At 54.7% G+C, this 21,993-nt stretch overlaps 3 protein-coding genes across 4 annotated transcripts in view; 1 reads left to right on the top strand and 2 right to left on the bottom strand.

Moving 5' to 3' along the window:
* The window catches only part of MARK4 (microtubule affinity regulating kinase 4), a 32,873-nt gene extending 30,572 nt beyond the window's left edge, over positions 1-2,301 (top strand). The window contains exon 17 of one of the 2 annotated variants that reach the window (XM_066271807.1): positions 673-2,301. In XM_066271807.1, coding sequence (XP_066127904.1) covers positions 673-1,009 — 337 coding nt within the window. In that variant the 3' untranslated portion in view covers positions 1,010-2,301. The remainder of the gene's footprint in view (positions 1-672) is intronic. The other variant, XM_066271808.1, reaches the window with a different exon arrangement.
* Positions 1-21,993, bottom strand: part of EXOC3L2 (exocyst complex component 3 like 2) — a 136,811-nt gene that overhangs the window by 59,154 nt on the left and 55,664 nt on the right. The gene's annotated exons all lie outside the window — the stretch shown is intronic.
* On the bottom strand, positions 6,477-20,310 carry CKM (creatine kinase, M-type). The gene is made up of 8 exons (XM_066271810.1): positions 20,157-20,310; positions 17,866-18,076; positions 16,415-16,569; positions 12,813-12,945; positions 10,179-10,350; positions 8,187-8,310; positions 7,536-7,725; positions 6,477-6,999 (listed from the first exon to the last, which is right to left on the bottom strand). Exons 2-8 carry the CDS (start codon positions 18,056-18,058, stop codon positions 6,821-6,823), a joined length of 1,146 nt encoding a protein of 381 aa, XP_066127907.1. The 5' UTR covers positions 18,059-18,076; positions 20,157-20,310; the 3' UTR covers positions 6,477-6,820.

The raw sequence follows: 21,993 nt of genomic DNA, 5'->3' as shown, positions 1-21,993 counted from the left end.
GGAATACATTTCTCCTTTGCACAAACCCTGCAACCAGGCCAGGCTAGGCTGACAAGGCCTCTGCTCCATGAGGTCATTCAGGCGAGCAGTTCTCGGATTGCGTCCCTTAGAGCCCTGGTTGACAAACTGCAGCTTGTGAGCCACATGTGGCTCTTTGGCTCCTTGAGTGTGGCTCTTCCACAAAATACCACGTGTGGGCGCTACCTTGATAAGGAATGTACCTACCTATATAATTTAAGTTTAAAAAATTTGGCTCTCAAAAAAATTTCAATCATTGTGCTGTTGATATTTGGCTCTGTTGACTAGTGAGTTTGCCAAACACTGCCTTAGAGCTGGGTCACGTCTTCCCTGTTGAGGCTGGCTCATGCTGTGGCTGGGTCCAGCTCGCAGGGCATGGGGCACGCAAGGCCAGGGCATGCAGTATCCTCTGCAGGAGGTGGTGTGAGTGCAGTTGCACGCATGTCACTTCCGCTTGCATCCTGGAAATTTGGAGACAAGGCAATGCCTTGCTGCGTGGGAGGGGGGGGGGGCTGCGAAATGTAATCCACAGCTGGGCAGCTGTATGTCCTTCTGCAGCTTTGTCACTGGAGTAAAAGGGTCTGTCCTCAAGCGGGAACAGTGGGTTACCTTTCTCTCCTCTCCCATCTGACCTCTAATATCTTCCCACCTCAGTTGCCATCTACCTTGGGATCAAACGGAAACCGCCCCCCGGCTGCTCCGATTCCCCTGGAGTGTGAAGCTGACCAGCTCGCGCCCGCCCGAGGCCCTGATGGCGGCTCTGCGCCAGGCCACCGCGGCCGCCCGCTGCCGCTGCCGCCAGCCACAGCCGTTCCTGCTGGCCTGCCTGCACGGGGGTGCGGGCGGGCCCGAGCCCCTGTCTCACTTCGAAGTGGAGGTCTGCCAGCTGCCCCGGCCGGGCCTGCGAGGAGTTCTCTTCCGCCGCGTGGCAGGCACCGCCCTGGCCTTCCGCACCCTCGTCACCCGCATCTCCAATGACCTCGAGCTCTGAGCCACCACAGCCCTGGGTCACTTCCTCTTCCTTGTCCCCTTCATTTCTACAAAAGGGAAAGGATCAGGGAGGGGATTCTCCCTTTGTCGTCCCTTCAGTTGCCCTGGATTGGATTTCGGGGCAAAGACTGTCTTTTCTGCTGTTCCCTGGGGAGGCTTGGTGGGAGAGAAGAGCCCACAGGCTGGGGGGGGGGGAGCTGGCACCTTCCCGGACCCTCCGCCAGGCCTGTCCACCCTCACCCTGCCATGGGGAACCTGAGGAGACTTTGGGGGCTGAGCAGGGTCAGGAAGGGAAACTGAGGACACTCTTCCATTCCATCCAACAGTTCAAGAATTAGGCCTTGGGCAGGGGCAGGAAAAATTGCTGAGACTAAAGACTGGAGAGTTTGGGGGCTGGGAGTGGGTGATCAGAGAGGCAGACTCCTTCCCCTTCCCTGCCCTCATGCTCGAACCCCTCTCCCTGCCCCAGGCCAGTGCGGGGCACTTTGTACAAATCCTTGTAAATACCCCCACGCCCTCTCCTCTGCAGAGATCTCTGAGGAGTTGCCGCTGCCGCCTCCGGTTTTTAAGTTATTACACCCCACCCTCCTCCTGTTGGCCCCTCACCTGCAGCCTGTTGTCCAATAAACTTAGGAGAGCCCCCCTCCCCCACGCTGACCCGGGGTTTTCCTTCCCTGCCCTCACCTACAAGTGCGATGAAGAGGAGGGGTGTGACTTTGGGCAGTGCTTTCTCCTTTGTGAGCATCGGTTTTCTCATTTGCAGAATGGGGGTGGGGGGGTGGCAGTCAAGGATGATTGTGGAAGAGGGCAGGACAGAACTCGGCCTCATCCACGAGGCCCCCAGTTCCTATTTGGGATCCCCATTCATCCACCCACATGTCATACTGGACTCTAAGCCACTTCTTACTCCAGTAGTACATTTACTCAATAAAAAGTCATTGACCGGTGCCTACTTGGTGCCAGGCCCAGTGCTGGACATGAAGACATAGGAGCCCTGTCTACAGGGGACACATGGCTTCTGACACAAACACTAGAGTCACCATTGTGGAAGAGAGGAAGTTGGGGAAGGCACTGCAGAGGAATCCATGCCAGAGCTGGGTTTTAAAGGATGAGTAAGAGTTGGCCGGGTATTGGGGATACCCTGGGCGAAGCCTGGAAGTGAGGGTGCATGGTATATCTTCAGAGAATTTTGGGTGATTTCAGTGGGGCTGCTATGTTGGGGTGGGTGGAGAATTAGCAAGGGAAATGCTGTAATTAGGATTAATAATCCATCTGCACTTAAGCCAAAAGCTACTTTGTTTGCTTATGTTATTTAATAGTCCAGGGGTGCCCTGACTTCAGATATGGCTCGGTCCAGGCAACAGGCCACCTCCTCTCGGCTTTTATTTATTTATTTATTGTAGCTAGAGTTTCATTCTAGTCGTTTTTATCCAGTAGACACTTCCTGAGGGCACAGTGACCCCAGCAGTTTGAACCTGAATCTCCGGTTTAGTTAGTGTGGCAGGAAGTTCCTCATTGCCAACCTCCAGCCAGAGTTCCTAGACTGTATAGACCCAGTAAGTCATGTGACCACTCAAACCAATCACTGAGTCTCATTGGGTCAGGCTTGTACCTATAGCTGGACTTGAAGGGGGTTCCCCAAAGGAAAGTCAAGAAGTCCTGAATGGCAGGGAAATGGAAGCTCAATCGACTTAAGCAACTGAGAACCATGCAGTACAGGAAGGCAGATCTTGTTCACCCAAGACTTTGTGGGCCAAAGTGAGTGAGCTGGTGTATACTCCAGGGCACTGAGGAACCATGGAGGGTTATATGCAGGGAAGAGCCTTAACTGTGTGCTTCAGTTGCCCATTTGAGGCATGGTAGGGTTGACTGTTGTGTTTCTCATGAGGCTGAGAAGAAAGTCATGTGTGAAATGAGGGGTGGTGAAGATTAAGAATGATCAGTGTTGCCTGACCAGGCAGTGGTGCATTGGATAGAGCATCAGACTGGGACGCAGAGGACCCAGGTTTGAAACCCCAAGGTCACCGGCTTGAGCCCAAAGGTCGCTGGCTTGAGCAAGGGGTCACTCCCTCTGCTGTAGCCCCGCCCCCTCCATCAAGGTATATATGAGGAAGCAATGAACAACTAAGGAGCTGCAACGAAGAATTGATGCTTCTCATCTATCTATATCCATTCCTGCCTGTCTGTCCCTATCTGTCCCTCTCTCTGACTCTGTCACCAAAAAAAAAAAAAAAAAGTGATCAGTGTTTAGCCTGACCTGTGGTGGTGCAGTGGATAAAATGTCAACCTGAAACGCTGAGGTTGCCAGTTTGAAACCCCAGTTTGCCTAGTCAAGGTACATACAGGAAGCGACTACTATGAGTTGATGCTTCCCATTCCCCCCACCCCCTTTCTCTCTCTAAAAAAGGGGGGTGGATCAGTATTGAAAAATTCAGGAGCTGAGGCAGAATGGCATTCCTGTATTATGACAGCAGCCAGAATAGTGAACTGCTGAAAGGTGTTTATAGTTGAGAGACCAGAAAAATGAGGGAAGTGGGAAGGGAAAGCAGCCCTATACTGGGGGCACAGTGGTGACAAGGACAACCCCAGCCCTACCCTCAGGGCTCACAGTCCAATGAAGGAGGCAGCTGTGTCCTCGTGCTGATCCAGACTGGACAAAGCTGGTATGAGGGAGCCCAGGAAGCCCACACTAGCCAGGGAGGGCTTCCTGAAAGAGGAGCAGCTAGTTAGACATGGGGTCAGGGTGCGTGGTGCGTGCATTCCAGGTAGAGGGAACAGCATGTATAATTGATTGGGAAGCGAGAGAGTACAGGCCCTTCAGCAAATGGCACATGATTCAGGGTGAGAGAGGAGGCCGGAGATCTTGTCAGGGCCTTGGGGGTTGTGGAGAGGGGCCTGGACCTTCTTCCAAGGGCACTGGGGAGCCACGGCAAGGTTTGAGCGAGGGAGAGGCCTGGTTAGGTTTGTGCTGGGAAGTGGGGAAAGGAGACAGATCAGAAGAGTAGGGAAGAGGGAGGGAGGGAAGGGGTTGGTTTAAGGCTTATGAGGCAAAATGGTCAGGATGGGCAACGTAGCTGACATACCCGGACTGAGAACTTGACCAGCTCAGGCTGTTCCCACTGCAGTTTGTGGTCTGTGTGGCCTCTGGGGGTGGAGCTTGGAGATGATGGGATCCTCAGTTGGAGACAATATTGTAAAGGACATCCTGGCATCTGACAGACCCTGCGTAGCTAGACCTTTGGTGTCTCCTAACCTTCCTATTTCAGTAATCTCTTTGGTAATTCTTGGGGACTCCCTGGACCTCAATTTCCCCTTTCTCTGCTTCCTGGGACCAAGCTCTCCAAAAGGCCAATCCCTAAAGACTTCAGGGGCTGCTCTGACCCAACCCCTGTCTGGAGGAGGAAACAGCTTGCACAAAGACATTAAGGTGGAAATTGCAAGTTGTAAGGAGCCAAAGAGCGTATTAGAGGAATAGTGGGGAAAGCACTGGAAAGATGAGCCTCAGCAAATGGTAGGCATTACAATTTGACCTTGAAGAGTTGCAAGTAATAGGAGTGTTTTTTCTTTAAAAAAAAAAATTTTTTTTTTCTTCATTTTTCTGAAGCTGGAAACAGGGAGAGACAGTCAGACAGACTCCCGCATGCGCCCGACCGGGATCCACCCGGCACGCCCACCATGGGGCAACGCTCTGCCCACCAGGGGGCGATGCTCTGCCCATCCTGGGCGTCGCCATATTGCGACCAGAGCCACTCTAGCGCCTGAGGCAGAGGCCACAGAGCCATCCCCAGAGCCCGGGCCATCTTTGCTCCAATGGAGCCTTGGCTGCGGGAGGGGAAGAGAGAGACAGAGAGGAAAGTGCGGCGGAGGGGTGGAGAAGCAAATGGGCGCTTCTCCTGTGTGCCCTGGCCGGGAATCGAACCCGGGTCCTCTGCACGCTAGGCCGACGCTCTACCGCTGAGCCAACCGGCCAGGGCAAAAAATTTTTCAAAATTAAAAAAAAATTTTTTTTTTTTTTTGTATTTTTCTGAAGCTGGAAACGGAGAGAGACAGTCAGACAGACTCCCACATGCGCCCGACCAGGATCCACCCGGCACGCCCACCAGGGGCGAAGCTCTGCCCACCAGGGGGCGATGCTCTGCCCCTCCTGGGGGTCGCTCTGCCGCGACCAGAGCCACTCTAGCGCCTGGGGCAGAGGCCAAGGAGCCATCCTCAGCGCCCGGGCCATCTTTGCTCCAATGGAGCCTCGCTGCGGGAGGGGAAGAGAGAGACAGAGAGGAAGGAGGGGGGGGGGGTGGAGAAGCAAATGGCGCTTCTCCTATGTGCCCTGGCTGGAAATCGAACCCGGGTCCCCCGCACACCAGGCCGATGCTCTACCGCTGAGCCAACCGGCCAGGGCCAAAAAAAATTTTTTTTTCATAGATTAAGAGAGTAAGGGAGAGCCTGACTGGGCGGTGGTGCAGTGGATGGAGCGTCGGACTGGGATGCAGAGGACCCAGGTTCGAGACCCTGAGGTTGCCAGCTTGAGCACGAGCTCATCTGGTTTGAGCAAAAGCCTAACAGCTTGGACCCAAGGTCGCTGGCTCCAGCAAGGGGTTACTTGGTCTGCTGAAGGCCCGCGGTCAGGGCACATATGGGAGGGCAATCAATGAGCAACTAAGGTGTTGCAACACGCAATGAAAAACTAATGATTGATGCTTCTCATCTCTCTCCATTCCTGTCTGTCTGTCCCTCTCTCTGACTCTCTCTCTGTAAAAAATAAATAAATAAATAAAATTAAAAAAAAAAAAAGAGTAAGGGAGAGAGAGAAAGAGAGAGGGGGGCAAGGAGAGAGAGAGAGAAGTATCAACTCGCTGTTCCACTTAATTTTGCCCTCATTGATTGCTTCTCCTACATGCCCTGACTCAGGATCGAACCCATGACCTCAGTGCGCTGGGATGACAATCCATTGAGCCACCTGACAAGGGCCAATAGGAATGCTTTTTAGATGTGTGAGCTATGGCAGGTTCTTGAGCAAAGTGAGTGAGGTTGAAAAGACTGGTAGCAACTATAGAGATATGAAGTCAGGCCTCACAGAAGGCCAGTGAAAACCATGAGATACATGTAATGAGATGCATGTGAGGTCTCATACTGAAAACCTGTGGGTCAAATGCAAGTCTCAGACATGTTGTTGGGCCTGCGTTACTCCCTCACGTGGACCCTGTGAGATCCTAGCATGTGTGACCAGGGGCTGAGGTTGGGAAGCGCCCAAGCTTGGCTATATGACACTGTGCCACACCTCTCGGGTTTCAGATTTCTCATAGAGCCTTGTAAATTTTGGATTTAGATTCTGTTCCCTAACTTTACCTCATTTTAGAGATAGGATAAAATGTACCTAGTACGTTCCTAGAGAAGGCAAACCACTTCAAGGTCACATAGCGGCCAATTACCAAAGTCCCTCCTCCTCTCTTAATAACTATTGCACAGAAAGCTAAGGCCACCATTGCTTTTATTTGTTGCTTTGGATGGAGAAAAAGCATGAGCTCCAGATGCACAGGACACTCTCCATTAGCCAGAACTCCTGCTGGTGAGCGGAGCTCTGGGAAGAGAAGAGGGTGTGAGGGAGGCTTTTCCTTGGCCGGAAACTAGAGGATGGAGCCCATTGGTTGGAATTCTGGTTGGAACTGGAACTCCAAGAAAGGTGGACAGAGTTCCGAGTTGACCGAACCATTATAGGGGGACCACTGGGAGAAAGGGGCGGGGAAAAGAGTGATGGGGCGTGTCTCCAGTGGGTCGGGCTTTCCCTTTAGCAGTCGGCGGCGGGCAGGCTGGGCGTCTACTTCTGGGCGGGGATCATGTCGTCGATGGATTGACCCTTTTCCAGCTTCTTCTCCATCTCCACCATGAGCTTCACACCATCCACCACCAGCTGCACCTGTTCTACCTCGGACGAGCCCAGCCGGTCGGCGTTGGATACGTCGAACACTGAGCCCACGGCAGCTGTGTCCACACCACCTGCGGGAGCAGAAAGCAGAGGCATGAAGAGGGAGCAGAGGTGCAGGAGCGGGGCCCGGGACGCCGCCCCCGTGCCAACCGCGACAGCCGCATATATTGAGTGCCTACTGTGTATGGAACACGTTACGTGCACGCAGAACCTCCTAAATGTCTGTCTACTCGCGGGCCCACATCTCCGACTTTAGTTACCTCACCCCCCAACAAGAAAATATAGCAAGGTGGGTAAAAGAGTTCTTGAACCTGGTTGCCTGGGGTCCATTCCTGACCATCTTCCCCTTTACAGTTGGGAGGTTGAGGCCCCTGGGTTCCAGGGACGTACACAATGGGCACGTCCATGACGATATAACCATGATGATATATCATATTGACTCCTATGAGATAAGGCGTTTTGACGCCCAATTTCAGAGGAAGATACTGAGGCTCACAGAGTGGCAGCCCTTGCCAACCCCCCAAAACTAGGTGGATACCCCACCTCCCCGTTCGCCACCGCAAGAGGCCCTTCCCCGACGTGGCTGTGCGAGGAGGCAGAGCCGCACCTGTGCCCCTCTTCTGCAGACGCAGACGGTTTAGGATCTCCTCGAACTTGGGGTGCTTGCTCAGGTGTGCCAGCTTTACGTGTACGCCTCCACGCAGCCCAGTCCCCAGGTTGGATGGGCAGGTGAGCACGTAGCCCAGGTGCTCGTTCCACATGAAGGGGTGGCCAGCTTTCTTGAAGATCTCCTCAATCTGAGGTAGGGTGAGAGAACAAGGAGTCAGCACCAGCGGGCGCCCCTAAATACACCCGACAGGATGTAGGTGGAGGCGGGGTCCTAGGGGGCGCGGCTGGGAAACGGAATTCTCAGGGAAGGAGACCGATGACAAAGACCTCAGCAAGATCCTGAGAGGTCGGAGCTTGAGAAGGCTTTTAAGTTCTTAAGGGCAGAGCTTGAGTATAGGGGCTGGAGCCTAGTTTCCTCAGGAGGCGGGGCCTTGGAAAGAGGGTAGGACGTGTCTGAGGGGGCGGGGCTTAGGTAGTATAGAGAGAAGCCGGGTTGCCAGGGGGCGTGGCCTCGGGAAGGGGTTGGGAGCGTCTGGGGGTGGTGTTGGTGTTTGGGGTGGGCCGGGCGGGTTCCGACGGGCGGGGCCTTGGAAAGCTGGTGGGTGTTCAGGGACTAATCAGAAGTCAGTCGCCAAGCGCAGGCACCCACCTTCTGCAGCCCCACGCAGAAGCGGCGGAAAACCTCCTTCATGTTGCCCCCCTTCTCCATGGAGATGACTCGGAGATGATCCTCCTCGTTAACCCACACCAGGAAGCTCTTGTTGTCATTGTGCCTAGGGTGGGGTGCAGCAAAAGGCCAAGGAATTAGCTCCGCGAGAACCCCATTTCCCGCCCTCTTGCAAACACATACCCACCGCTAGAGGGCACCGGGCAAAGGGGCAGGAGGTGGTGGCATCTGCTTCCTCAGAATGGAATAAGCTTACACCTGTAGACTGTCACAGAATCCGTGAAATTAGCCTGACCTGTGGTGGTGATAAAGTGTTGACCTGGAAATGCTGAGGTTGCCGGTTCAAAACCCTGGGCTTGCCTGGTCGAGGCACATATAGGAGTTGGTGCTTCCAGCTCCTCCCCCCTTCTCTCTCTCTCCTCTCTAAAAATGAATAAATTAAAAAAAAAAAAAAAGAAAGTCCACAGAACAGAATTGTGAAGTCTCGAATTCTCGGAACAAGGACTTTTTTTTTTGTTTGTTTGTATTTTTTCTGAAGCTGGAAACGGGGAGAGACAGACAGACTCCCGCATGCACCCGACCGGGATACACCCGGCGCGCCCACCAGGGGCGACGCTCTGCCCACCAGGGGGCGATGCTCTGCCCCTCCGGGGCGTCGCTCTGCCGCGACCAGAGCCACTCTAGCGCCTGGGGCAGAGGCCAAGGAGCCATCCCCAGCGCCCGGGCCATCTTTGCTCCAATGGAGCCTTGGCTGCGGGAGGGGAAGAGAGAGACAGAGAGGAAGGAGGGGGGGGGGTGGAGAAGCAAATGGGTGCTTCTCCTATGTGCCCTGGCCGGGAATCGAACCCGGGTCCCCTGCACACCAGGCCGACGCTCTACCGCTGAGCCAACCAGCCAGGGCGGAACAAGGACTTTTACGGTCTTCAGGTTTTTTTTTTTTGTTGTTTTTTTTTTTAATTTTTTATTTATTCATTTTAGAGAGGAGAGGGAGAGACACAGAGAGAGAGAGAGAGAGAAGGGGGGAGGAGCTGGAAGCATCAACTCCCATATGTGCCTTGACCAGGCAAGCCCAGGGTTTCAAACCGGCGACCTCAGCATTTCCAGGTCGACGCTTTATCCACTGCGCCACCACAGGTCAGGCTGGTCTTCAGTTTTTGAACAGCATTATTATAGACTCTCAGAATCTCAGAATCAGAAACTTTGAGACAAGACTGATAAATACTGGAAATCCTACATCTAGTCTATGGAACAAAGAATTGTCCTACCACATTGTAACATCTCAGAAACAAAGTCTTAGTTAGAACCATAAAACCTCCAGATCTGGAAACGTTTGAAACCATGGAATCACAGAATCTGAAATTACTGGAATCTTAGATTCTAAAAATCTTATAATCATTCTATCTGTAAATCTTGGAACCTACACTCTCCAAATCATTTGAAACCTAGGTCCTTGACACCTTTTAAAATCTTTGACTATCAGAATCAGGGATTTAAAGATTTATAGAAAGCCTAAGTAGCAACAGTAATCAGTTATAAAGATCATACTAATAGCCAAGATGTACTGAACACTTACTACATAGCAAGGCACTGTTTTTACATATATGAACTCATTAGTCCTTATAAGAACCCCAACAGCTATGAATTACTGTGACCTCTAGTTTATAGATGGGGATACTGGGGCAGAGAAACATTAAATGATGTGTCTAAGGTCACACAGCTAATCAGTGGCAGCTCTGGGATTTGAACCCAGAGAGTCTCATTCAAGTCTAAGTTCCTAACTGCCACTTCTCTGGTTTAAGTTTCCCAAAATGTGACAGACAGATCATAGGGTTGGCGGGAGTGGAGGGCGAGATCATTTTCTGGTTCTTGGAAATATAAATATTATGGTCTTAACTTTGGTGGAGGAATGAGGAGAATCATGAGGGTGCTGGAGGAGGCGGGTTTAAGGGGAGGACTGGGAACAGAGGGTCTCACCAGATGCCACGGGCGTCGGGCCAGTCCCGGGCCATGCCTGAGGCCAGTAGCAGTGGGGACACGGGCTTGTCAAACAGGAAGTGGTCGTCGATGAGCTGCTGCTGCTCCTGCTCTGTCATGCTCTTCAGAGGGTAGTATTTTCCCTTGAACTCACCTGTCAGGCTGTTGAGGGCTGAGAGGCCACACAAAGGAGCGGTCAGCAGCCTGTTCCCCCTGAAGCAGGGTGTGGAGGCCCCAGGGACCCTACATGGCTGCCCCTAACAGGCTTGGGCCTTGGTTCTGTATATGACTTAAAGGGGCCTGAACGCTGTGTCTAAACTGAAATTCACGATCCCCCAAATGTGCTCCTCCCCTGTCTGCCCAGGGCACATGATGTACTCAAACAGAGAACATGATTCTTCCCTTCCCTGGACCCTCACATGCAATCCACCTGCAAGGATGAGTGTGCCGGTGCCCGCTCCTACTGGTGGCAAGACAGACAGTCTCAGGAATTTGGAGAGCCATCAGTAAAAATTATTATAATATGATATAATGATATAGTATTTGTATATATTCATATGTATAATAAGTATGTTTGTATATATGTATATTTATATAATTCATATTTATATACATTTAATACATTTGTATCATAAACTTAATGTGTTATATATCATATACCATATACTATATTATTAAAAATAAATTATGCCTCAGCGGTAGAGCGTCGGCCTAGCGTGCGGAGGACCCGGGTTCGATTCCCGGCCAGGGCACACAGGAGAAGCGCCCATTTGCTTCTCCACCACTCCGCCGCGCCTTCCTCTCTCTCTCTTCCCCTCCCGCAGCCAAGGCTCCATTGGAGCAAAGATGGCCCGGGCGCTGGGGATGGCTCTGTGGCCTCTGCCTCAGGCGCTAGAGTGGCTCTGGTCGCAACATGGCGACGCCCAGGATGGGCAGAGCATCGCCCCATGGTGGGCGTGCGGGGTGGATCCCGGTCGGCGCATGCGGGAGTCTGTCTCTGACTGTCTCTCCCTGTTTCCAGCTTCAGAAAAATGCAAAAAAAAAAAAAAAAAAAAAAAAAGGTGAAAAAAATAAATTATGCAATCTTACAAATTAGATAAATTATATTTAAAACAAAGGTAATAAATAGTCAAAACTTCCTAATTATTTTACTATATTTACTGTTATCTGTGTTCTTGAAGCTATCTTCATCCATCATGGCTGTATGGTGGAAATATTATAGGATGATGTGCTATTGCTCATTTCTTTCCATCTCTGTATGCCGTCATGGCATAGCTTAGAATTGGCTATGGTAGGAGAACTTACACCACAGAAATTGGCAGTCACTGCAAATCAGGGCTTTTTTTTTTTTTAAAACCAGTTGTTAAATGTTTATCAGAACAACATGAGTTGTCCAAAATATACATTTTCTCCCCATCCCTTTTTTTTTTTTTTTTGATTTTTTTTTTTTTTTTAAGTTGGAATCGGGGAGGCAGTCAGACAGACTCCCGCATGTGCCCGACTGGAATCCACCCGGCATGCCCACCAGGGGGCGATGCTCTGCCCATCTGGGGCATTGCTCTGCTGCAATGGTGGCAAGACAGCCACCTGAGGCAGAGGCCATAGAGCCATCTCAGCGCCTGGGCCAACTTTGCTCCAATGGAGCCTTGGCTGCGGGAGGGGAAGAGAGAGACAGAGAGGAAGGAGAGGGGGAGGCGTGGAGAAGCAGATGGGCACATGTGCCCTGGCCGGGAATCGAACCCGGGACTCCTGCACGCCAGGCTGATGCTCTACCACTGAGCCAATCCCCATCCCATTTTTATCCCTCACCTTTCACCTGGATGACTGTAGTTGCCCCGTTATGGTCTCTCTGCTTCTACCTTTGCCCATAGTCTGTTCTCTACTAAGCATCCAGAGGGCTCCATGTAAGTCTGAACCTGTCCTGCCTCTGCTCACCACCCTCCCATGATTTCCAGCTCCCTCAGAGTCAAAGCCAAAGCCCTCTTGACAGCCCACAAGACTCTGCCCAAGCTGACCACCCATAACCACCCTCTAACCTCATCTCACTCACTCTGCTACAGCCACAATGGTTTCCTTGCTGCTCTTCCCTACCTCAGGGCCTTTACACTTGCTGTTCTACCTGCTGGTATTCTTCCCAAGATATGCTCCTTCTTATAAATCAGGTCTCAACTCCTTCTTTGTAAGGTAGTCCCCCTACCCCAATACACCCAGTCATTCTCTGCCACACTTCTTGTTTCTTGGCTTTATGGCATTTTGGAATTATTTTGTTCTTTTATTGATTTCTGTGTTTCCTCTTATCTCCCCACCAGGCTAACAGCTCTGTGGCAGCAGCGACATTATCCATCTTATTCATCACGGGAGCCCCAGCTCCCCACACAGGACCAGATCAACCATAAATGTTCAATGAATGGGTGGATGAATCTCAGGATCCTGGCACAATTAGGTGTCCACATGGATCCGCACAGGGTGCCCCAAGACTTCACAGCCACCTGCCAGACTTCGACCAGGAGGAATGCTGCCACCAGGTACCCACAACTTACCTAGCAACTTCCATGTCTTAGAAAATGGGGACCCACGGGAGCCCAGGGGTCTGCCCGTGGAGGAGCAGAGCCAGAGCTGGGAGGGAGCACTCACCTTCCACGGAGAGTTTCTCCACTGCCCGGCGCTCACCGCGGGAGCAGTGGGGGGGCAGCGTGTACCCCTTGATGCTGCGGCCCGTGCGGACACGGCTGCTGAGCACGTAGTTGGGGTCCAAGTCATCTCCACCCTGGGGGGAGGGTGGGATGTCAGATCCTCCCAGTCCCCCTGATCCTCCCAGTCCCCCAGGTCCTCCCAGTCCCCCTGATCCTCCCAGTCCCCCTGATCCTCCCAGTTCCCCTGATCCTCCCAGTCCCCCTGATCCTCCCAGTTCCCCTGATCCTCTCAGTCCCCCTCATCCTCCCAGTCCCCCTGATCCTCCCAGTCCCCCTCATCCTCCCAGTCCCCCTGATCCTCCCAGTCCCCCTCATCCTCTCAGTCCCCCAGATCCTCCCAGTTCCCCTGATCCTCCCAGTCCCCCTGATCCTCCTAGTCCCCCTGATCCTCTCAGTCCCCCTGATCCTCTCAGTCCCCCAGATCCTCCCAGTTCCCCTGATCCTCCCAGTCCCCCTCATCCTCCCAGTCCCCCTGATCCTCCCAGTCCCCCTGATCCTCTCAGTCCCCCAGATCCTCCCAGTCCCCCTGATCCTCCCAGTCCCCCTGATCCTCTCAGTCCCCCAGATCCTCCCAGTCCCCCTGATCCTCCCAGTCCCCCTGATCCTCTCAGTCCCCCAGATCCTCCCAGTTCCCCTGATCCTCCCAGTCCCCCTCCTCCTCCCAGTCCCCCTCATCTTCCCAGTCCTCCTCATCCTCCCAGTCCCCCAGATCCTCCCAGTTCCCCTGATCCTCTCAGTCCCCCTGATCCTCCCAACCCCCTCATCCTCCCAGTCCCCCTGATCCTCCCAGTCCCCCTGATCCTCTCAGTCCCCCAGATCCTCCCAGTCCCCCTGATCCTCCCAGTTCCCCTGATCCTCTCAGTCCCCCTCATCCTCCCAGTCCCCCTGATCCTCCCAGTCCCCCTCATCCTCCCAGTCCCCCTGATCCTCCCAGTCCCCCTCATCCTCTCAGTCCCCCAGATCCTCCCAGTTCCCCTGATCCTCCCAGTCCCCCTCATCCTCCGTCCCCCTCATCCTCCCAGTCCCCCTGATCCTCCTAGTCCCCCTGATCCTCTCAGTCCCCCTGATCCTCTCAGTCCCCCAGATCCTCCCAGTTCCCCTGATCCTCCCAGTCCCCCTCATCCTCCCAGTCCCCCTGATCCTCCCAGTCCCCCTGATCCTCTCAGTCCCCCAGATCCTCCCAGTCCCCCTGATCCTCCCAGTCCCCCTGATCCTCTCAGTCCCCCAGATCCTCCCAGTCCCCCTGATCCTCCCAGTCCCCCTGATCCTCTCAGTCCCCCAGATCCTCCCAGTTCCCCTGATCCTCCCAGTCCCCCTCCTCCTCCCAGTCCCCCTCATCTTCCCAGTCCTCCTCATCCTCCCAGTCCCCCAGATCCTCCCAGTTCCCCTGATCCTCTCAGTCCCCCTGATCCTCCCAACCCCCTCATCCTCCCAGTCCCCCTGATCCTCCCAGTCCCCCTGATCCTCTCAGTCCCCCAGATCCTCCCAGTTCCCCTGATCCTCCCAGTCCCCCTCCTCCTCCCAGTCCCCCTCATCCTCCCAGTCCCCCTCATCCTCCCAGTCCCCCAGATCCTCCCAGTTCCCCTGATCCTCTCAGTCCCCCTCATCCTCCCAGTCCCCCTCATCCTCCCAGTCCCCCTGATCCTCTCAGTCCCCCTGATCCTCCCAGTCCCCCACGTCCTCCCAGTCCCCCTCATCCTCCCAGTCCCCCTGATCCTCTCAGTCCCCCTGATCTTCCCAGTCCCCCATGTCCTCCCAGTCCCCCTCGTCCTCCCAGTCCCCCTGATCCTCCCAGTCCCCCTGATCCTCCCAGTTCCCCTCATCCTCCCAGTTCCCCTGATCCTCCCAGTCCCCCTGATCCTCCCAGTCCCCCACGTCCTCCCAGTCCCCCTCATCCTCCCAGTCCCCCTGATCCTCCCAGTCCCCCTCATCCTCCCAGTCCCCCTCATCCTCCCAGTCCCCCTGATCCTCCCAGTCCCCCTGATCCTCCCAGTCCCCCACGTCCTCCCAGTCCCCCTGATCCTCCCAGTCCCCCTGATCCTCCCAGTCCCCCTCATCCTCCCAGTCCCCCACGTCCTCCCAGTCCCCCTGATCCTCCCAGTCCCCCTGATCCTCCCAGTCCCCCTGATCCTCTCAGTCCCCCTGATCCTCCCAGTCCCCTAGGTCCTCCCAGTCCCCCTCATCCTCTCAGTCCCCCTGATCCTCCCAGTCCCCCTCATCCTCCCAGTCCCCCTGATCCTCCCAGTCCCCCTGATCCTCCCAGTCCCCCTCATCCTCTCAGTCCCCCTGATTCTCCCAGTTCCCCTCATCTTCCCAGTCCCTCTGATCCTCCCAGTCCCCCTGATCCTCCCAGTTCCCTGATCCTCCCAGTCCCCCTGATCCTCCCAGTTCCCTGATCCTCCCAGTCCCCCTGATCCTCCTAGTCCCCCTGATCCTCCCAGTCCCCCAGGTCCTCCCAGTCCCCCAGGTCCTCCCAGTCCCCCTGATCCTCCCAGTCCCCCAGGTCCTCCCAGTCCTCCTGATCCTCCCAGTCCCCCAGGTCCTCCCAGTCCCCCAGGTCCTCCCAGTCCCCCTGATCCTCCCAGTCCCCCAGGTCCTCCCAGTCCCCCAGGTCCTCCCAGTCCCCCTGATCCTCCCAGTCCCCCTGATCCTCCCAGTCCCCCAGGTCCTCCCAGTCCCCCTGATCCTCCCAGTTCCCCTGATCCTCCCAGTCCCCCTGATCCTCCCAGTCCCCCTGATCCTCCCAGTTCCCTGATCCTCCCAGTCCCCCTCATCCTCCCAGTCCCCCTCATCCTCCCAGTCCCCCTCATCCTCCCAGTCCCCCTGATCCTCCTAGTCCTCCTGATCCTCCCAGTCCCCCTGATCCTCCCAGTCCCCCAGGTCCTCCCAGTCCCCCTGATCCTCCCAGTCCCCCAGGTCCTCCCAGTCCCCCTGATCCTCCCAGTCCCCCAGGTCCTTCTAGTTTCCCCAGGTCCTCCCTGTCCCCCTGATCCTCCCAGTCCCCCAGGTCCTCCCTGTCCCCCTGATCCTCCCAGTCCCCCACATCCTCCCCGTTCCTTCAGGCTTTCTGTTGGTCCCTTTGGCTCCTCCTTTGCCACTGGCCTCTTTCCCTACCTCTCTCGCTAGCTCTGTCTCTTTTGCCTATCTCTCCGTTTCTGTTTCTCCCCTACGCTGTCTCTTTCCCATCCCATCTGTCCCTGTGTTTTCTCCACACCTCTCTTCCTCCATTTCTGTTTCTCTTCATCTCTCTCCCTGTCTCTCTTTCCATCCTTGAGTTCATCCATCTCCTGTCTGTTTCTCCATGTCTGTTTTGTGCCTTTCTTCCTTCTCCACCCCCCTCGTCCCTCTGTCTCCTTGTCTGTCTTCTTTCTGTCCCTCTCCCTGTGTTTCTCTCCATCCCTGATCTCTGTGTCTCTCTGAGTGCCCGTCCTCCCATCCCTCTGTCTCTGTCTCTCCTCATCTCTGTGTCTGTCCACCTCCACCCTCCCTCCCCATCACCTCTCTGCACTCTGTCGCCTCCCACCTCCCCTCAGGACAGCCAACCTTGAGGTTCTCATGGTTGAGGTCGGTCTTGTGCTTGTCAGTGGGTTTGTAGCCCCCATGCCGGTCCTGAATGATGGGGTCGAAGAGGTCCTTGAAAACCACATAGGACTCCTCATCACCGGCCACACAGCCCACAGTCATGATGAAGGGGTGACCTGGGGGGTCCAGTGAGGTTAGAGGTGCTTGTCCCCAGCAAGGAAGGCCTGGGCTCCTGGGCACAGTGTAGACCAGGGGTCCCCAAACTTTTTACACTGGGGGCCAGTTCACTGTCCCTCAGACCGTTGGAGGGCCAGACTATAAAAAAAAACTATGAACAAATCCCTATGCACACTGCACATATCTTATTTTAAAGTAAAAAACATAACGGGAACAAATACAATATTTAAAATAAAGAACAAGTAAATTTAAATCAACAAACTGACTAGTATTTCAATGGGAACTATGGGCCTGCTTTTGGCTAATAGATGGTCAATGTGCTCTTTTCACTGACCATCAATAAAAGAGGTGCCCCTTTCGGAAGTGCAGTGGGGACCAGATAAATGTCCTCAGGGGGCTGCATGCGGCCCGCTGACCGTAGTTTGGGGACCCCTGATGTAGACTGTGTGTGCGTGTACATGTGTGTGTATGTGTGGGCATGTGTGTGCACAGGTGTGTCAAGGGGCTTTCATTCATGAGCTCTGGGTCAGAACTGAGAAGGGCTGGTAAGAATGGGGAGGGGAGGTGGGGAGGTCAGGGGGGAGTCTGGGGTGAGGGAAGACTGCTGAGGGCGGGGCAAAGGAGAAGGAAGAGCCTTAGGGGGCCTGTCACAAGGTACTAAAAATATTATCACTTCAGAGTCCCAAAATCACAGAATCTTCACCTAGAAGTTTTCAGAAGCTTAGACTATCAGCTTCACCACATAGTAAGAGACTTGCAAGGCCCTCTGTCCCAGGTGGAGAAAAAGTGGCCCTGAGACAGAGGCCTCTCTCCTGCACCACATGCAACCTCAGAAGCTAAGACTGGAACCTGTGTTCCTGCTGCCAGGTCCCCGCGCCCCAGCAGGTGTCCTTGGAGCAAGACCCGCATGCAGTCACACCAGTGACTGGTTCTGAGTGCGTGCCCTGTGCTGGGCACGGCTCTGGAAATGTGTGTGCACTGGTGCTTATGTTGTCACAACATGGGTGCCCGCTGCTCAGGTGAGGAAACCAAGGCTGGGAAAGATGAAGGGACTTTCTGGGGGGTTCTCACGTTATACTCACGTACAGTTACAGCGTGGCTTACTTTGTGCCAGGTCCTATTCCAAGCCCTTCCCACCTATGGACTGGTTTGTTTCTCACAAAAGCCCCATGAGTGTGGTCCCACTTTACATATAGGAAAACTGAGGTCCCCAAGAAGGTAGGATCGAGGCCTGGCAGACAGCTTCCGAAGCACCACCCCTTAAGTCTCTGTTATGCGCCACCAGGAAGGCTTACCTGGGTTGTCCACACCTGTCTGGATGATATCGTCCAGAGTGAAGCCAGATGGAGTCTCCTTGTCCCGCAGCTTCTTATAGAGGTCAGGGGTCAGCACCTTGGCCATGTGGTTGTTGTGCTTGCTGAGGTCTGGGTACTCCTCCTCAGGCTTGAAGTTCAGCTTGTACTTGTTGTGGGTGTTACCGAACGGCATGGTGGCGGTGTGGGGGGCCTGGTGGGATGAGGAGGGAAGGTTAGCCCGCCTCTGGCAGGGAACACCAAGAGCACATGCAGCAAGGCTTTGTGGTCACGTGAGCTTGAGGGCCAGTCCTGACTCCTGTGCTGTGTGACTTGGAGCAAGAGCTGCCCTCTCTCTGAGCCCTTGCGTTTTGACAGGATGCATTAGGAATCTTGGCTTAGAATCCCTGCTCTGCCACACGGGGGCAAGTGACTCTGGTCTGGTCTCAATTTCTCCAGCTGGAAATAGACCGGGAGCCCTCGGGTTGGTGGGGCAGTACTTGTGGCGTGGATAAGAAAGTAGGTTCTAGAATCATACAGCCTACGTTTGAATCGCAGCTCTGCCACTTACAACAAGCTGTGTGGCTCTGGGCAAGTTGCTTAATCTTTCCGTGTCTTGAATTACTCATCCGTAAAATGGGGTTCATCGTGGCACTTACCTCATGGAGATGTTGGAAGGATTAAAGGACATAATGTATGTAAAGCACTTGGAACAGTGCCTGCTGCACCATAAGCATTATTTTGCTCAGCTATTATTGTTGTTGTTGTCGTCATTGTTTTAAAGGTCTGTGTGAGGAGCTGGTGAGGTGGAGGGAGTCTCTGGGAATGAGTGTGAGCAGAGGAGGGACAGTCTCTCTCCGAAGCTTCCTGGGAGCTCAATGAAGGGATGAGGGGCAGGGTGGGAGGGGGTTGGGTGGAAGGGAGGGCTGGGTGGCAACCCCACCTCTGTGTGCTGACAGTTCTCCTGCAGGGAAGAGGAGCTCAGCCTCTGGGGTTTGACAGAACTTGGTCCAAATCTCACCTATGCCATTTCCCTGCTGTGTGACCCCCAGGCCAGTAGCTCAGCCTCTCTGAACCTCTGTCACCTGTGAATTGAGCCCTCCCCATGGGGTTGCCAGGAGGATTCTTTGAGCTTGGGCATGCGGCTGGCTGAGCGCAGGCCCTGGTATGAAGTTGTACCTAGAGGGATGGTGGCTGTTATTGCTATTATTACTTTTGTTCACAAGATCCAGAAAAGAAGGAGCATCGCAGTGGTGGTAGGGGTGGAAGGCTCACTCCCATCTCCAGGGATGGAAGCAGGTAGGATGGTGGGAACGTTGGGACCAGGGTAATCTGAAGGTTGCGGCATCAGGCCAGGGGGATGGGACCCACAAAAGATCTTTGGAGCTGCTGTCCAGGGTTGGAGGCTATTTTTGGAGTCTGGCAGACTCCTCCCCCCCAGCTGCCATTCCCCCTCTGTACTCCCCACATTCCAGGGGCTCAGCTTGCACCAAGTCAGCAGGCTGGAGACAGGCGGGCCAGGGTGGCCGGGAGGACAGGCATCTAGGCCTCAGGGCTCAAGGGCTTCAAGCCCAGAAACCTTTCTTCAGAGGGTGTATCCACCCCATCCTTGCTAGGGACGTGCCAGGAGAAGGCACTGAGACACGGTGTGTGAGCCCAAGAAGTACGAGCAAAAATAGCCCCAGACACACACACACACACACACACACACACACACACACACACACACACACACTCTCTGCCATGGACCCCAGATCACACCATAAACTGAGCCACACATGCACACCTCCAAGCTCCGGGACACACCCAGGATACAGGCACCTGTGCAGGAGCCACAGAAAGGCAGACACAAGGTCATGCTGTTGTGAGACACAACAGGGACCTGCGTGTTACAAATGCAAAGAACCGCAGTGCTCGCTCTTACAGACCCCGACAGGTGACACCCAGACCTCCCACGGCTTGTGGCACCCAGTTCTGGTGACAAACCATCATGAACTCAGACCAGGCCCACAGCCCCTCGCAGGGGATGACAGCTGGCAGCTGTCAAGACTCCTTTCGTGTCCAGGACCCCTCCCCAGGACCCTGAGCCCCAGAGATCACAAGCACAGCAGGGTTTGGGGCTCACAGGTGGAGGGGACTCCCAGATACAAGGTCAGCCTTCCCGCACTGACTGGCCTGTGTGCAAGAGAGGATGTGGGGGCAGACAGGCGAGACCCATTCCAGAGCCAGGCTGGCCTCTGGTTCAAGGGGACCCCCACTCCGGACCCCACCCTGAATCCCACCGCAGGCGGTACCTGTCTAGGCTGTGCTGAAAGAAACTGTCTGTATCCTGGAGGTAACACTGACCCAGAGAAAGAGGCTGCAGCCCTGGCTTTATATAGGTCGGCCCGGGGCTGTGCTATTGGCTGGGAGGGGCTGCCCCAGAGAGGGGAGCCGGAGGGCAGCTGAGCCTTTCAGCTCACTGCCCGGGCAGCGTGCCCACCCTGGACCCAGGCAGGCCTTGTGCCCAGCCCCACAGCCTTCTAAGGGCTGCCCACCAAGCTGATTCCCTGACCAAGTGCTGAGTATGGCTGGCGGGAACAGCTGGCCCCCTGCCAGGGACACAGGACAGTCGCAGAAACTGTCTCAGGCACGTAGAAGAAGCCACCCTCCCCTGGCCCTCTGAAAGGACACCACCCCCTCCTGTGCCCAGGGTTCCCCTCAGCCCCCAGTGGCCTTGACCTGGGCAAACTGGCAAGTCCTGAGCCCTGCCCCCGGGGAGGCTTTGCAGTGGCCACAGGAGCACCAGGTAGCCAGTTTTCCAGAAGAGGAACAGGTTCAGAAAGGCTGTGTGACTTGCCCGCTGTCACCCAGCTATAGGGAGCATATGACCAAAGAAGGAGTTGGAACTTAGGGCAGCCCTCGGAAGTCCGAAGTCCTCACTGAGATGTCCTTTTCTCTTTGGGGAGGGGGGGACCTGGCGAAGAAGGGGGGAGAGGTTGGGAGGGCAGGTGGAAACTGAGGCTGTGCTGAATTGAGATTCAAACTCAAGGCCAGGGTTGGAGGCTGTGGTCACCCTCCCCACTTTGGCCCGCTTGGTGACTGTGACGCGGGGAGATTTCCGCTGTGGAGGGGACTGGGAAGGGTTTGCTCAGGACGGGAGTGTATTTTTAGAACGCGTTTACTTGCCTCCTCTGCAAGGCCCAGACCCAGGGGCGGGCAGGTGTTAGGGGGTGGGGTCGCCACGTGTCCAGGTTAATTATAACCAGGCATCTCCAATGTCACTGGGGCCTCGCCTCCTTACAAGGGCAGCCAGGGGAAGGGCAGCGACTAGGGTCAGAGCTCCTGAGCCCCACTCTCCAAAGATCTGGGCGGAGCAGAAGCTCTTGGTATCTCAACTGAACCTCAAGGACTGAGGAGGGGTGTCTGTGGAAGGGGGGGGGGGCGGGAGCTGCTTCCTTGGCAGGTTGGAGCAGTGGAGGGGGAGCGGGTGCAGGCAGCACTCAAGATGGCAAAGAAGAAGAGAACATCCTGTTCCTTCCAGGGTTCCACCTTCTTCCGGTTCTCCCCCACTTCTTCCCAGTCAGGTGAGGACTGAACTAGGGAAAGAGGTTCTCTCTGCCTCTCCTCATATTCATGATGGGGAGGGAGTGCTTAGAAAATGTTTTCTTCCGGTCCAGATCCTGATCTCTCCACCACCTGTCCCTCCCCAGCAAGGTCAGATTGGCAAAGGAGTCCTCCAAGGTTAGGGAAACTGAGGCCCAGAGGACTAAAAAGAACTGGTTGGTCTAGAATCATTATGCATTTATCATTTTAGCATTTATTGAGCACTTACTGGGGACACAGCAGAAAATAGCCCTGCCCTCATGGAGACAACATTTTAGTGACAGTGAACAAGTAAATATATGTACTCATGTCAGGGGTGACAGGACTTTGAAAAAAAATAGAAGAAGGTGAAGGATGAGTGATGGCATAGCAGGAGGGGTGAGACTGGGCCTCTCTGGGGAGGTGACACTGCAGAGACCTGAGGGGGAGGAAGGGGGCAGCCATGTGGGAAATCTGGAAGGGAAACAGCAGGTGCAAGGGCCCTGAGGTGGGAGTAGTTTAGCATATTTGAGAGACAGGGAGGGGGTACAGGGCTGGAGCAGATGG

This window comes from Saccopteryx bilineata, chromosome 3 (assembly GCF_036850765.1).
Source record: "Saccopteryx bilineata isolate mSacBil1 chromosome 3, mSacBil1_pri_phased_curated, whole genome shotgun sequence".
In the NCBI taxonomy this organism is placed as follows: Eukaryota; Metazoa; Chordata; class Mammalia; order Chiroptera; family Emballonuridae; genus Saccopteryx; species Saccopteryx bilineata.
Note: the sequence above shows the minus strand (reverse complement) of the source record. Positions and strands in the feature narration are given on the sequence as shown.